Below are 15962 nucleotides of genomic sequence, written 5' to 3' on the forward strand. Positions count from 1 at the left end.
CCACGAGCTGAACCAGCTTGTCCTTGTCAGGGAATTGGTGGTGAAACAAAAGTCTCAAATCAGTTTCACATTCTATCTAGTCAACCAAGTGCTGTTTTAGAATGACAGATCTTAATGATTGCCAGTAGCATCCATGAAAGAATTTCTTCAAAGGCATTACTGAGTCTTACAAAGCACTGGAGCAAGAGAGTCATTCCTCTTGTTCTGTTTAGAAGAAATTCACAGTGGCTTATATAGATACACTCTGCATTGGTAATGTGTTTTAATACCTTGTTATTCTAGTAGAAAGCAAAGGGAAAAGCTCAAAAAATGCCAAGAGTTTTAAATTCATTTAAACAAATGAGTGGCATGCAGTTGCCACTGGTTGTAAGGAGAAGAGTGATCTTTTGAGGCAGGTCTCATGGCATCAGTACCCTTTCAGGATGTGTATGACCACTTGACTTGGATGCACTACTTTTAGGAGTCTGCCAGTCTTTAATGATACATTAGGAAAAAAAAAAAAAAAAAAAAAAAGGACAAAGGCAGGAAATGCAGTAGTTACAGGCAGTGACATCACATCAGAGGAAAGTTATACTGAAGGAGTCCCTAGAAGGCAAATGCCGAAGCTCCAAATGTTCAGCATATTCATAAGTGTCCAGAAACACAGGATGGATAATGAAGCTAGAAAAACCCACTGATGATATTCAGTGAAGGGTTAGTGGAAGAACTGCAGAAGGACCACACGAAACTGAGTGACCAGGGATGAAGTGATCAAAGTGATGAAACAAAGCACCCAACTTAATATAAGGCAGGTAGGAAAACCAACTTTACCTCACACCATAGGGTGATGAATCAAGACAGACTACAAATACTGAAAAATGGAAACATACCCTTGTAATTCATAGGTCTAAGAAAACATTAGCTCAGCAGCAGGTCCATAAAAAAGCAAACAAAATGTTTTGAATTATTACAGAAGTATAAAACAGAATTGAAGAGCAACCATACAGAACTGTTATAGTAGGGGGACTTTACATTTTTGAGTACTACAAGACCTGAATTTCCTAGACTATAAAGGACTTAACAGAAAGTAGCAAAAGCAAAGCTATGTATAAAAGTGCCAATGTGAAGAAAAATATTTATTTTCAAGTTTATTGTTAAAAAAATATTTTAAAAAAATATTTTCAAAAGAAAGTAGCAGAGTATATAGTACCAGTTTTGTGAGTACAAACCTATCCTGTAAGGAGAGAAAATAAGTGATGTTTAAATGCATAGAGATAATTTGGAAAAATCTAAGCTGAGCTCTACTCATCTCCTAACTACTGACCTTCAGCATTGCTTCCTATGCCATATTCAATCTGCAGGGAGTTGTAAGCGCAGGGAGGATCTTCCACACTACTTCAGCCTGTAAGTGGGCAGAAACATGAAACAGGGTATTTCCACTATCCATCACCTTTCCAGTGCCCTCTAGACACAATTATATGCATTCGAAGGCTTCTTCCTTCAAATTCTGCTCCTCCATGGCCCAGCTGGCTAAAGCTCCAACACTGCACATTCCCCTTCACAGCTCCCAGATCCACAGGCACACCACAATGTTTACTTCATTTCTTCAATTCACTGTGGTGCAACCATTTCTGCCTCTCATCCTTTGCCCTGTCAGATTTTACAACCAGTGCACCTCCAGGTAAAGTATAGATGTAGCTACAGTACTCAGTCTACTTAAGTGTGGAATGCTTCATCCCCAGGTGTACACTTTGGTGGTACTTTGTTTTAAAACTTTGGTTTTAAGTAGTTCTGGTGCAATACAGATCTGGTATTTGATGCATATTAAGTAAATCTGAAAAAAAAGTAGTAGTACAAAATATAAACTAAAACATGGCATTGTTTGGAAAGAACAGTATTGTAAAAATTTGTTGTTGTTGTTGTTCATACAGTCATACATGCAATGCCACAGTAAATGTTTCTCTTACAAGTAAGCCGTAGTAGAAAGAAAATCTCAAACCAAAATTTTCTGACTTTGATCAGCAGAAATACAGCTAAAAGTAAACAGTCAACATAAAAGCACTGAAAAGTGTAAACACTCAATTTCCTATCATTACATGGCTCTCTTTACTAATGAACTCTACCTGGTAAGGTAGGAGGTAAGAGTACTACTACTAATTTTGTAAATGGGGGGACACACGTAGCAAACTGCCTATTTAGACTGTTAAGGTGGATCACAGAATGGATCAGGCTGGGAGGGACCACAGTGGGCCATCTGGTCCAACCTCCCTGCAAAAGCAGGGCCATCCCAGAGCACATGGCACAGGACTGTGTCCAGACACTTCTTGAGTATCTCCAGTGAGAGAGACTCCACAGCCTTTCTGGGCAACCTGTTCCATGTGCAGTCACAGACACAGAAATAAATCCTTCCTCAGATGGAATTTCCTGGGCATCAGCTTCTTCCTATTGCCTCTTCTCTTATTTCTTGGCAGCACTGAGCAGAGCCTAGCTCCATCCTCCTGACACCCTCCCTTACAGACATTGATGAGGTCCTCTCACAATTGTCTCTTCTTGAGGCTGCACAGGCTCAGTTCCCTCAGTCTTTCCTCATAAGAGAGATGCTCCGCTCCCTTAATCATCTTTGTCACCTTCAGGTGGACCTACTACAGGATATTTACAAGAATTCTATTGCTTTTTGAAGGGTAGTTTCCTCCTTGATGAAAAAGGATATCTTACTATTATATGGTACAACTTGATTGATGAAAACATCTCAGCAGACTAGCCATGAAAGGACTGGCCTATACTGTCTCAACAGGATGACATTTCAATTACTGTCACAGTACGATACTATACAGACAACAGGCAGGTAATTTAATAGATCAGTCCAGAACTTCCTGTAAGCAATAGATACAATCCAATTAGTTTCTCACAATAGACTACAGCAGTTATTTGAGAAGCTTCAAGCACTTCATCTGGTAAGTCTTCACGGGGCAGGAATGCCCTGCTGTTTCTATTCCCATCTGTCACTCAGCATTAAAGTTTCAGAGCATTGTGAACACAAACACGGGGGATGTTGCAGCACTTAAATTCACCTGTGTGTGGCAAGAGGGAGAGTGCCTGAATAGCAATGAAATTTCCAAAACCAGCAGTCAGGGTAACAGATACGTCAAACTGAAAGTGAGTAGTGACTGTCAGTCACCATCACCTCTGTCTTCCCCAACATGCATTTCAGTTACTGTTGTAACTCATTGGATTCAAAAATCAGTCAAATTTTGAAGGAATAAATATTTCTACAATGTCAAAAATTTGCCTTCAATACTAGAGTTTTAGAGTGCTGAGTGTGAATACATGACACCATGCTGTCCACTAAATATTTCTCTCAGACCAAACTCTTCACTGGTACAGATTTGCCTGCAGCTTTACACCAAGGATGAATCTGACACACAATAACATAGAGGTATCAGAGGCTGTGCATAAATGTGCATTTTTATTTACTATTGTCACTTGTGCTCTTCTTTCTCCTCCATCCTCCTACCTTACCCTCAGTCTTAATTTTTCTTACAGTCTTATTTTATATTTTCTGTTCTCTTGACATTAAGATGCATGCAATTTTCTTCATTTGGTTACATTTTTAAAAGTTATTAACTGATTGAATAAATTTAAAATGTTCTTGTCCTCACTAAAAAGCCCTTATGCCTTTTCAGGAATCCTGAGGAGCTGTACACATAGGCTACTCAAGGAAGTTAATTATTAATTATCAGTAAGGTGGAACAGTTAAGATTAATTCAGTCACTGTTGAGACCCACTCATTCAGAATTAAAATAGAATTTGGTTCCATTTCCTTGATAAATGAATTATGCTAAATTAAAATGAGATCTCTTCAGTTCTGATTCTTCTGCAATGTAGCAGTTATACTTAATTTCAATTAAATCTGCACATGAAGACAATTCCTTAGTTTTCTCTTATGTTTTAACTCCTTTTCTGAAGCGGTAATGGAAGAAGCTTACAAAACTTGTGTTAGGCTGCAGTACAGCAATTCAAAAGCATCTTATCATTGTTGCTTAATATTTGTTTATCTGGGAACAAACATATGGTAATTCGGGGAAATTGACTAAATATATATAATCATTAGCCTCACATTGACAGTAATGAAGCAAATTCAGATTCGTTTTCTACAGAAGGCTCTGCAGATTTTACTGCTGTGGATTCCATAAGCATCACTGATAGTGAATTAGATGGTAGGAGTACTGATTGTACCTAACATGAAAGATGCTGATATGAGCGCATTTAAAAGTTGAAAATGAAAATTAACATTGTATAGAAGAGGGATTTATTTAAAACTGGGTGTACTTATAAATTTTAAATATATATTTTTATAAAGATAAAAATCATAACGTTTACATAATCCAAGATAATCTAAATAATCAACAACATTTGATTGTCCTAGGTGTATGTACCCATACTAATCAATTTCTAATTGATTAGAAATTAACCCAATTTTTTTGGCCCCAAGTTGACTGCATCTGTGTGTGTCAGCACCCCTTTTGACCAGCAATGCTCAGTTTTTAAGTGCTGAAGAAACCAGAGCCCCCAAATTACATCATATCCTTGACCCAAGGAAATCATCTGCACAGAAAACCTGACCTGGGATTTTTAAAGAAATTCTTCTACTAATGTAATGAAATGCAGCAATTAGAATAAAGAATCTATGGACAAACTTTTGAGAAGTAAATGACATAAGAGCCTAATTCCTATTTTTAGAGTTGACTAAAGAATCTATTTTCTGCTGACCTTTACAAGTGTTACTATACATCAAATATAAATGATCAACTGTCACTTTTTCCCTGAAATTAAATGAAGTTTACAATAGCTGTCACAGAAAGGTCTGCACTGCATAAATTCTAAATGTTGTTTGACTTTATCCACATACCTCATAAAGTGTATTTAAAAAATTACAAATCTGCTGACAAAAACCAGACTAATAGACACAAAATCTAGTACCTCTTTTCTTATTTATTAAATTTCTTAAACTAATGGAGTATGGCTGTTGATGAAAACAGACTTTTTTCATCTCCATCCCAAAAACTTTTATTTTATATTTAAAATTAATCAGACTGCCTAGATGGGGAGTCAATAAAAAGCTCAAGAGAGTAAATCAAATTGTTACCAGTTTTAAAAGCTAAAGAGCCTATTTCACACACACACACAATGTATTGTATATGCTTACTTTATGTATTCTGAAGAAACAGCAATGACAAACTTAATTTATAAAACTATGGCATCTATATTATTTGAAATAGAACTTCAAATGTAGAATTAATGACAAGTTACAGTTCAATACTGCAGGAATCTAATAATAATAAACATATGTTGTATGTTCAAAATGTCAAGTATTAGCAGAAACCCACAGTAGTAGGACCCCCTAAAATACCTGCTGTAGCTTTAAAAAGGAAGTTAACAAAATAAAATATTTTTAAATTTTTTGAAGGGGAGTGAACCTCCTAGGTCCAAGCATATACATATTTGCACCATGATACAGATTTCAGTTAAAAATACAAAGACATAAATTTGCACTTAAAAATAGAATATAAAGGTAGTATATTAACTAGTGTTTAAAAAATGAATTGATCCAATTTTGACAGTTTTTTGCAGTGAAATGTTCAGGAGTTTAAGTTCAGACAGTTTTTCATTTGTTTGTTCTATTTTAAATTACTTCAAAAGTCAGTATTTCAATTTTGGAAATGAAAGAAATATAGGTGTGAATTGCATTGTCTTCCATGACAGGCTGTCATCATGAAGAGACAGGAGGCAAGTGAAGAGTTCACATGAGTCAATATCCAAACCAATTCAGAGACACATAAAAATCTATAAGTGGAATTCAAATGAACTGGGTTATACACAGAAAATATAAATGTTACAAATTAATTGGATCCAAAAACACAGTAAAGCAAGTAAAGACCATCACACCACATCAGGAAAGAGAACAGTGGTGATGTGACAACCAAGGTCACTGTGTTGCCCATAAACAGGTGACTGCCACTGTAATGGGACATAAGATTGGCATTTACCAGCCACAAAGCAGCATTAAGTTTTATCAGTTCTACTGTTTCTATTTGGCTGTAACAGAGCCAGTCACACAGAATAACCAGTTAAAGACTGAAGTGCTGTTAGCAGGTAGTTCAGTGCCCATGTACTTCCAAGCCAACATATCACTGCTATTTTCCAGATTGGCCATTAACTTTATATCCAAACATGGTATTGAACTGGCCATCATCTTTCTCTAATGTTCTTACAGAATTCAAATATTAAACAAATGAAGAAAATATTTTCTGTTAATACAGGCTCAGATTTAAGATAGCCCTTCTCGACTGTAAAGTATCAACATGTGGTTATCCCAGTTTGGAAGACAGGGACATCCATAAAACTAAAAGTTAAAATACACACTATTGCTGCAAATCACTAAATGTACATACATATATTGTCCTATTTGGGGAATGAGATTGCCATGAGATCTCATTTTTATTCCCAGCTTGCATCTTTCCCTTAACTGCCACAAATAAAACTATGAAGCAGGTCCAAAAATACTGGGGTTTAAAACCTCCATTCAAATGATCAGCTCTTGACACTGCTGCTGATAGGATGCATCCATCTTCCCCATCTAGCCCTGCTTTAGATGTTACATACTCATTTTTTCTCACATCATTAGAGTTTCTAATCCCTTTTCAGGGTATTTAATATTACAGGGAAAAAAAAAGGATATACACACACACACTTTCCTGTGGACTAGTTCATGGGCTACTAGTATCCTAGTACTAGTGTCCTAAGGCTACTCCATATGTGAAGCCTAACAAACCCAAGATATTAAAAAAACCCATGAAGTGTTTCTTATTAGTAATCTGTAAAAACACTGTCTGAAAAAAAACTATTTCAGTTGAATTAATATTCAATTTATAACTCCATTTAAACTATCTGCTTAAAACTTCTGGTCACTGCAGGAAGGTGCTCAGGTGTGATGACTTAGTTGAGAACAAAAAAGAGGCAGGGTTACTGAGCTGCCATGGTACTACACCATTTGAACAATGAAAACATCCTAACCCCAGAAAAGTTTATTTTTATTTTCGTGACTGTCTTTTTGTTTGTTTTTTCAAATATCAAGACTGATGAAACTGGTGTAAAGTAGCATTTATCAAAGGCCTCATATTTTTCTTAGACAAAAAACCCCCAAACCAATTAGTAAATAATGCAGGTTGTATATTCTGATGGCATGTTCTTTGATAAAACAGATTACCAAAGGTAGTCTCTGGTCCTTCATTTTGCCTTTTTTTGCACAGAAATGTTTTCTGGCCTACTGCCAAAAGGAATATATCATCTGAGCACAGGTGTGGGAGGCCTCCAACTGCACTCCTCTGACTTTTTTCATGTGCCAAACACTGCCAAAAGTCCAAGACTATTCAGGAAATAGATTGTTCGGAACTCTTTCAAGGGCTGCTCCTTGGTAAATTGAGGAATCACCTTTTTTGAAGGCAGGTTAGTAATATAAAAACATAGGAACTACTGAACTGGTTTAGACTAAGGATCCATCTAGCTCAATATCATGTCTTCACCAACAGCTATTAGAGTATGCTCAGTGAAAACGAGAAACAGGAAAAGTACCTACCACTTTCATAGCCATGGACTACTTTCATCTCAGGGAAATTCTTACATATTTAATCTAGAGAGTTTTTCCCAACAGGTTTGTTTTCCAACTCTTTACTCAGCTGGTCCCTCTGGACTCATGCAGAACTTTTTGCAACATCCTTTAGTAAGGAGTTTCACAGGTTTATCAGCCCCAGGGTTTCATTCCAGGCCAGTAGCAAGCTCAGCACCTATCCATTCAGACATAAAGCTCATTTTGTCCAGCATGTACCAGTTCATTTTACCCTACATTAAATTCTAGCTGTCATTTTAGTGTCTTTGAGAATCACTGTACAATGCCTGTCTGCAGTAGAAAGTCCTTATAAAAGGAACAAAAACATAACAACCAAAAAACCAGTCTGTACATTCCAAGATTGTGTTTATTTCAGTTTGCACCCAAATTTCTAATCTAAATATATCCTTCTCCTTGCTGCCTCTATACTCCAAGCTACTCTGTGCAATGTTAAATGAAAAGTACACAGACAGTGAAGAACTGCATTATATTGCACAAGGCTGAAACAGTCCTAATGCTGCCATTTCCCAACATTTTATCTGTAAGATTTGGTAACTTTTAAAAAGTTCCTTTAAGAGTATTTTTAAGTATATTATCAAGTGCTGTGCCTTACATACAGCTGAATTTTTAATACTATATTTATAAATGACACCAGTAGTTTGGACTTTCACAAGAGCAGTACAGAAAGTAGGACTTCCAAAGGGAAGATCATTAATGATGACTACAAGAAGCTTTCCAATGTGACATTTGCAAGAGAAGATGAACTGTATCTTTCATTTTAATTAAGAGTCAGACTTCGAATGAGAGAGTAAAACCTCAATTTTTTCAATAGAAATGGTATGCAGCATGCTAACTTTGTCCTTTTCCAATTAACACACCATAAGAAGCCTTAAGATTTCAGTGAGGGCTCTTTTGGAACAATCTGGAAAAAATCTTCTTTAAATAGGTTATATGATGTTAATGCCTGAAAAACATGGGACACTTGAGTCAAACATTTTAAAATATTCAGGAGAATATGTTTAAAGATTAGGGTATTGCCTTTAGATGCCCCACTTCAAGATATCCACGACTGCTTCATGCATCTGTGAAGTTCAGTCTAACTCAAATATGAAGGATTATAGAACTTAAAGCTGAAACATTTTGCACAACACTGAACTGCAAATTAGGAAGAGCAAAGGCAGTCTACGTAGACCCATTTCTGATAAGGGAAAAATTTATAATTTTTGAGTGCTTAAATGTATTTTATTATAACACATTTTATAACAAATTATACTACTTGAAATCTGAGCAATTTTCTACAAAATTGCTGAAAGTTCACAGTAAATCTGCAGCATGTGAGAGGTATACAGGTAGGATAGATTTTTCTGAGGGAACAAAAGAAATATTTTAATTTTTTTACAATTTGAAGCATAACATATCTTAAGTACATTAAGTTAAGGCATTCTCAGCTTTTCCCAGAATATATTTCACATTGCCTGCTACTAAGCTAAATACATCTTGGTCTTTTGTCTCAGAGCACTGTCTGTGCTACAGCCTATTCTAAACAAAATGCCTATTGGAGTGATAATATATATATAGGGGTAGTGTAATAAAAAAGTGTTTTCAAAAGCCAGGTACTCAACAATGCAATAAATGGAAAATCCTAGAAACATTACAGTAGGACTTGGGCAAAATTCACCTAATATATTTAACAAGAGCTAACAACAACAACAACAACAAAAAAAAAACCACAAAAAAAAAAAAAGAGGGAGTTTTTGGTTGGTTGGGTTGGTTGGTTGGTTGGCGTTTTTTCAGGTATTTTTCTTTCAAAGTCTGATATTTTATGCTCAAACACCTCTGTCAGGAAGTACATGAAACCTACTCAAAATCCCACTGTGCTGACATTCAGTATCCACCACACCCTTCCACTGGGTGGATTTCCCTCAGAGGAAGATGAATATCAAGACAGCACCTGCAAAAGTTGCCAGTCCTAATCAGGAAATTGAGCGAGCATAAAGTACAATGCAGAATTTCAAATGAAATCTGGAATGGTTTCTTTTAAATTAATGAGATTTCTTTCCCTAAATAGGACATGGCAAATATTTCACTCTTGCACGTTGGAACTCGTGAAATTATCTATAGAGAGAACACTGCACCTCTGTATAGGAAAAGTTTCTGAAACCCCAGAGGTTCAAACTACCTCATAGGCAACAGCCAAGAGATGCTGACCTTGAATCTGGAATTCTTTCCTATTAAAAATAAATGAAAAAAGAAATATTTCAGCAAGATAAAAGGCATTTGGAAACATATAAAACCTGTTTTCCCATGATTGTTGATATTTTAGGTTTTCCATAACATCTTCAAGATAAAAGGTCTTTCTAAATTAATTTTATGTTATATCCTCTTTGCATAAAAAGGGGGACAGTTTTTTACCTGCTCTCTTTGTCTCGTATTTTTTAAGATTATTTTAATATTTTGCATTATTTTTGTCTTTCAATTTATCCTACTTCTCATATTATGCACCATATAAGTTAAGGGAATCTGGTAACCTGCATTGAAAAAAGGTGATTCCTCTTGGATTTACCAAGGAGTAGCCCATGAAGGAATTCAGAATAAACTACTGTCCTAAACAGTCTCAGACTTTTGGCAGTGATAGGCACATGAAATAGGATAGTTGAAGGAGTACAGTTGTGAGGCCTCCCACAGCTTCAGAGCTATGTTCAGATGATATATTCCTCTTGGCAGTAGGCCAGAAAACATTTCTGTGCAAAAAAAGGCAAAATGAAGGACCAGAGACTACCTTTGGTAATCTGTTTTATCAAAGAACATGCCATCAGAAAGTACAACCTGCATTCACTGATTAGTTTGCTTTTTTTTTTGCCTAAGAAAAATATGAAGCCTTTGATAAATGCTACTTTACACCAATTTCATCAACCTTGAGATTCAAAAACAAAGAAACAAAAACCCTCAGAAAATCTAAAGAAGTCAAAAAACCCCACATCAATCCATGACCTAATCTACAAAAGCCTAGAAGAGTGTGGTAACTTCAGTTTGTTGGAGTACAGTTTCACAGCCAGGGTTGTTCCCCACTTCATTCCCTGCATACATATATGCTAACTGGGAATTTGAATCTGTCCTGTAAAACCTGGCCTCCTATATGGATAGGTCATATCAGACATTTAATAAAAACATGCCTGAAAGGGATATAACTGTGAAAATCTACCATTGAATTCAATTGTGGTTTTGGTTCTGTCATCTATTTAATCTTTCATCAGTTGTGACAGTTAAGAAAAATTTCATAGCCATTGCTCTGAAATCACTTTTCCTCCATTTTAACATAATCTATGACCTATTACTTGATCTCAAAATTATCTATTTTGTTATTTATAACATACAAATCCATGTTGCATCCAAAAACTAAAACATTCTCAAGAGCAGTGCCAAGATTTTATGACAGTGATTCAAAGACCAGGTGCTTGCAAGTCAAGAGGCAGGAGGCAACAAAGTAGGGATTGGTATGATATTTGGTTTGCCATCTTCAATGAGGCAATGTTTCACTTGTGGAAACACACCAACTTATTATATAACAGAAATCATGGGAAATTAAAAACTTTAGCTAAAAGACTATTTCTTTTCACTATATTTTGCTATCAATCATAGTGACTTGCTGTAAAAAAAAAAAAAACTGAGAGAGATCTGGATGTATTCATGTACAGAGTGCCACTTAAAACCCATTGTAAAGGTTTATACAGCATTTACCTTCCAGCAAGGGGGTAGTTTCATTAATATTGGTTCCAGCTGAGTGGACTATGAAGCCCAAGTCCATGCTTATGTATCATTACAGACAGCTAAATGAGACCATTTTTATTTTAAACATTTAGATTTACTGCAGAGCAGGACTGTAGTGCTATAAATGGTTATGAAACACAAGCTATTGAACCAGTAATCAAGAGTGACTCCTTAGCCAGGCCCATAGCCAGAAAACCCAGTCTCCCTCCTACATTACTTTGTTCTGTTTTCTGATCAATGTAATCACACCAGCTGCAGCACAGCTTGTGTAAATTTATAGATTAAGTATACATGCAACATGCCTACCCATACAGGAAGAAGGGATGGATGAGACTCAGTGCAAGTACTTTCGAGAATGTATAGTTCCAAACTATTAAGTATAATTTAAATGTTAAGGAACACCTGAAAAAGAAACTAGAAGCCAAATCATATCAACATAGAAATTAAATTACATTCACCAGCGTTCTTCTTAGTAAGCATTTACACTTTGAAATGAATTGGCTACTTGGGTGAGAAGATTGCCTGCTTCTAAGAAGTCAAATAAGCACACTTCTTTGTTTCTGATACCTACCCTAAATTTTTTAATGCTCAAGATAGAAACAGCAGTATCTTTAATATATAAAGTACAACTTTCTAACACTTTCAACTAGGCTTTCTCATTCATCTTCATTAAGTATCAACTAATTATCAACAGAATAAATTATGCATTAGATTTTTCAGGCTGAACAGTAACTAGTTTGCAACAGTTGAGGTTACTGAGTAGGACTGGGCTATGCAAGAGCTTAACAGTGGAGCTCTACCTCCCTTCACATTTCAGATATTATCCTAATCTCATTTGCCACATCATTTGAAAATGATGAAGTCTATTAACTTAATAAGAGTAGTAAGATAACATTACCTGTAGTAATAACAAACTGAAAATCTCCTCAGAAGTATCTCAGCTTTTCCTAAGAGTGGGGATTTTTTGCTTACTTGCTTGCCTTTAAGGAAACACATCTGAGGCCACCCCACTTGGCTTTTTATCATTGAATAAGTGCTGCTTAATTTAAAAAAATATTTTCTTTTAGTGATAGCATATGAACCAGTATCCTTAGCAAGTCTTGAAAATGGTTTTGAATTGTGAGCTCAGAAAGGCTGCAGCACAAATGTCAATCTGAAAAATAGAGTAGTGTGTGCATCATTTGCTAGACAGGAAAGGAAAAGCTTGGATGACTTTGTAAAAAGAGTATTGCTATGAATTTCTAACACATCTTTCTTCTTGCATCATATATTATTTAATTTCCATAGCAACCCATGATAGCAAGAAGCCAGTGTTTTCAGAAAAATTTGAATTGATGCAGTTTACAAAAGAGAAACTACAATAGACTAGGAATGATGGAGAAAATAAAGGCAGGGAAATTCTGTTACCAGACACACAAAGTTATTAAAAAGCTGTGTCGGATTTCCAAAAGTTACAACCATCCTATAAAGTACACATTGTCAGTGTTTGTGATGTGACTTTTATAGCACTGTAATCCCAAAGCTCATTAATTGCATGCATCAATTCTTCCAATTATTGCTAAAGAGTCAACTTTGCTCTCAAATCTTTTCATCAGTGTCATAACAAAAAACACAAATAACCAACACACCACCACCACCACCAAACAAATGAAAATAACCAGCTGAAACTTTCAGATGACTTTAAATAAATGGCTTTTAATTCTCAACAATCATGTTAGCATAATTGGATATTATCTGCTGATGCTGGACTTGCAACTCTGCAAGGGAAAAAAAAGTAACTGAAGTCTAGAAAGAAGCACAATTATATTTTATAAATACAGAATGACCTCATGTAAATGATCATATTTGTCAGCTATTGAGAACAGCCACAGAAAAATGCTGAATTGTGAGAAAAGTATATTTTTCAAATTGATAAGAAAACTACAGCATCTGCTCAGTCTAGCTTAGAAACCTTCCCTGGCACTGCACACTTTGTCCAAGGTTACAGAAAAAAAATTAGCTAAGGAAAGCTGACAAACACTAAGTTTCAATTTCCTTAAGGGCAAAGCACAAGTGTTATTTACAATTTCCGACAAGATACTATAACATCCCATTGACAGATTGCAGCTGATTTCCATCTTTAGATAAGCAAAACCAAGCCTCCGAGAAAGAAAATGTAGTGCGCTTGTCAAAGAATATCAGTCCAAGAAACAGTGAAAATAAAAACCATAAGATTCATCCTTTATGACCAATGTGTCTTCTCTGCAGTACCGTTAACATATACAGGTGGACAGGTGGAACCATGTACACTCACATCCCAATTTGGGTTCGTGTGTGTAAAGGCTTAGAGAATGTCAGACTGTCTAAACACTGTAACATCAGACTATGCTCTGTTTTCATTATGCTCTGCCACAAAGTAGTTCACAGATCTTCTTTTATTATTATTTATAAGATGAAAGGAATGATAATATAAAACAATGACAACCCTGTATTATCCTTAGGCAATTCTCTCGTTATCATGCTGAACAGCTCGACTACAGAGAAAAGCAGTCATTACCTGTGTGAAGAGAACCTGTGATTAGCCTGAGAAGGTACTGGGCAAATTTCATTATTTCCCGCTTACACCGCTTCCTACAGCCACTCATCTTAGGCAACGGGGTATTCCTCTGAGGAGAGCCTGACGACTTTGCCAGTAAAGGGAACAGTTTCTGCCAGCAAACTTCTGGGGCAGTTCAGAGCCTCACACGGCCTCGCCGCCTCCTCCCGGCCGAGCAAACTCCGCCGATCTACCTCGGGTGGCTGCGCAGGGGAGCCCGCGGCGGCCGGCGCTGCGTGGCGCGGGCGCTGCCACGACACAGCGCGGTGCGGCACGGCTGGGCAGGACACGGCAGGATACGGCACGGCACGGCACGGCTAGGGCTCGGCACGGCTAGGGCTCGGCACGGTGCGGTGCAGGCACTGGCGCGGCCACCGGCGCCCCCGCCGCGGCCGGACCCGCGGCAGGCGCTGGCCGCGGGCGGCTCCGCGGGCGCGCAGCCCGGCGGGCGGGGCGGAGCCGGTGCCCGCCCCACGCAGGCAGCTCAGCTCAGCTCAGCTCAGCTCAGCTCAGCTCAGCTCAGCTCAGCACAGCACAGCTCAGCACAGCACAGCCCCGCACCGCACCGCCCCCGGGAGCCGCTCCGCTCTGCGCTCCTCCCGCGAGCAGCGGGAGGGCAGGTGGCGGCCGGCCGGGGCCGGGGCCGGGGCACGGCACTGCTCCGTTCCCCTGGTGCTGGGCGGAGGCGAAGCCAGCCGCGGGCAGAGCCCCGCCCGGCCGGCCGCGCACGCCGGGGCCCAGGGGACGGTCCTGGTCCTGGTCCTGCCCCTGCCTGACCTGCGGGAGTGTAACCGAGGTGTGAGCGGGCGGGGCTCCCCTCACCTGCACTCTGCATGTCAGCCTGCTTGAAGGTCATGGAAACGCCAGGGCACTGCACACCTGTACGGCAGGAAGAAGGAAGCAGAAACCCTGCTGCTGGTACCTCTGTGCGGGGAGCTGCCCCTGCTTTTCAGCCCCCTGACCTGCGGCAGCTGAGAAACAGGCTCTGGCACAGTTAGCATTCTGTGGTTAGATTGTCTCCAAGAAAATCTCGTCAGGAAGCTACCTGTAGTCCTTACGATTCCATCAGAAATTCATTGTTTTCCAAGTTGCTGAGAAGTATTTCTTATTAATAAAAATTATCTGCTGTAGTCTACATCCGCGACCACAGAACCCAAAGAGTATGTTTTAATTTCCCTTGGAGTACTTCCCTCATAGAGAACAGCTCTATTGCATTAGAGGATGATGCAATATGTATTGCCTAATACAGTTAAAAAAAAGAAAAAAGAAAAGAAAAAAAAAGAAAAGACAACCCATTAAGGGAAAGCTTAACAGAAGAAAATCATCAACTGATCTAATTTTATGACAGCACTGACCATAAAACATTTTGGCAAATGCCTTTAAAAAATTACAATAAACACAAATGCACATCTTCAAGCTATTGTCTATATTATGCAGTGAGCAGAGATAAATACATTACAGACACAATACATCAAAGCATTATCAAAGTTGCAGTTAGATGACACAGTTTCTGTGTCTGCTATCTGAAACACAAGCATGCTGTCTTATGCTTCCAGTGAAGCTACACAGGTAATGGAAAGAACCAAAATGAAATAGCTCACAGAAGCCCCCAGGTTACTCCAACACAGGGATTAGTCTGAGAAGGATGTGTGCAAATTCCAGTATTTCATGTTTGCACTACTTCCTACAGCCACGCATCTAAAGCCGGAACTAATTTCTTGGCACAGCTTTTTCTGAAAAGACACGATACGGTTTTTACCAAAGAAAACCATCCAAAAAAAGACATCCCAAACCCAAAAAACCTTCCACAAAAACAACAAACAAACACACAAACCAACCAACCAACCAACAAACAAAACCCCCCAACCCAATACCCCTCCAACAAAACCCATCACATTCTGAGGTACTGGAGATGCCAGTGTGCCTTACAAATTTCTGAACTCCTCTGGTCTCTGAAAGGAAAACTCCTTAAAT

At 38.1% G+C, this 15962-nt stretch overlaps 1 protein-coding gene across 5 annotated transcripts in view; it reads right to left on the reverse strand.

The window, feature by feature from the left end:
- KCNIP4 (potassium voltage-gated channel interacting protein 4) overlaps nucleotides 1-15962 on the reverse strand; it is a 397111-nt gene that overhangs the window by 278981 nt on the left and 102168 nt on the right. The window contains exon 1 of one of the 5 annotated variants that reach the window (XM_068188779.1): nucleotides 13950-14300. The exons of 3 other annotated variants lie outside the window; for them this stretch is intronic. In XM_068188779.1, the coding sequence (XP_068044880.1) occupies nucleotides 13950-14037 (88 nt within the window). In that variant the 5' untranslated portion in view covers nucleotides 14038-14300. Of the gene's footprint in view, nucleotides 1-13949; nucleotides 14301-15962 lie in introns of those variants that run through there. One more of the 5 variants, XM_068188785.1, reaches the window with a different exon arrangement.

The sequence above is a fragment of the Anomalospiza imberbis genome, chromosome 4, assembly GCF_031753505.1.
Source record: "Anomalospiza imberbis isolate Cuckoo-Finch-1a 21T00152 chromosome 4, ASM3175350v1, whole genome shotgun sequence".
NCBI lineage: Eukaryota > Metazoa > Chordata > Aves > Passeriformes > Viduidae > Anomalospiza > Anomalospiza imberbis.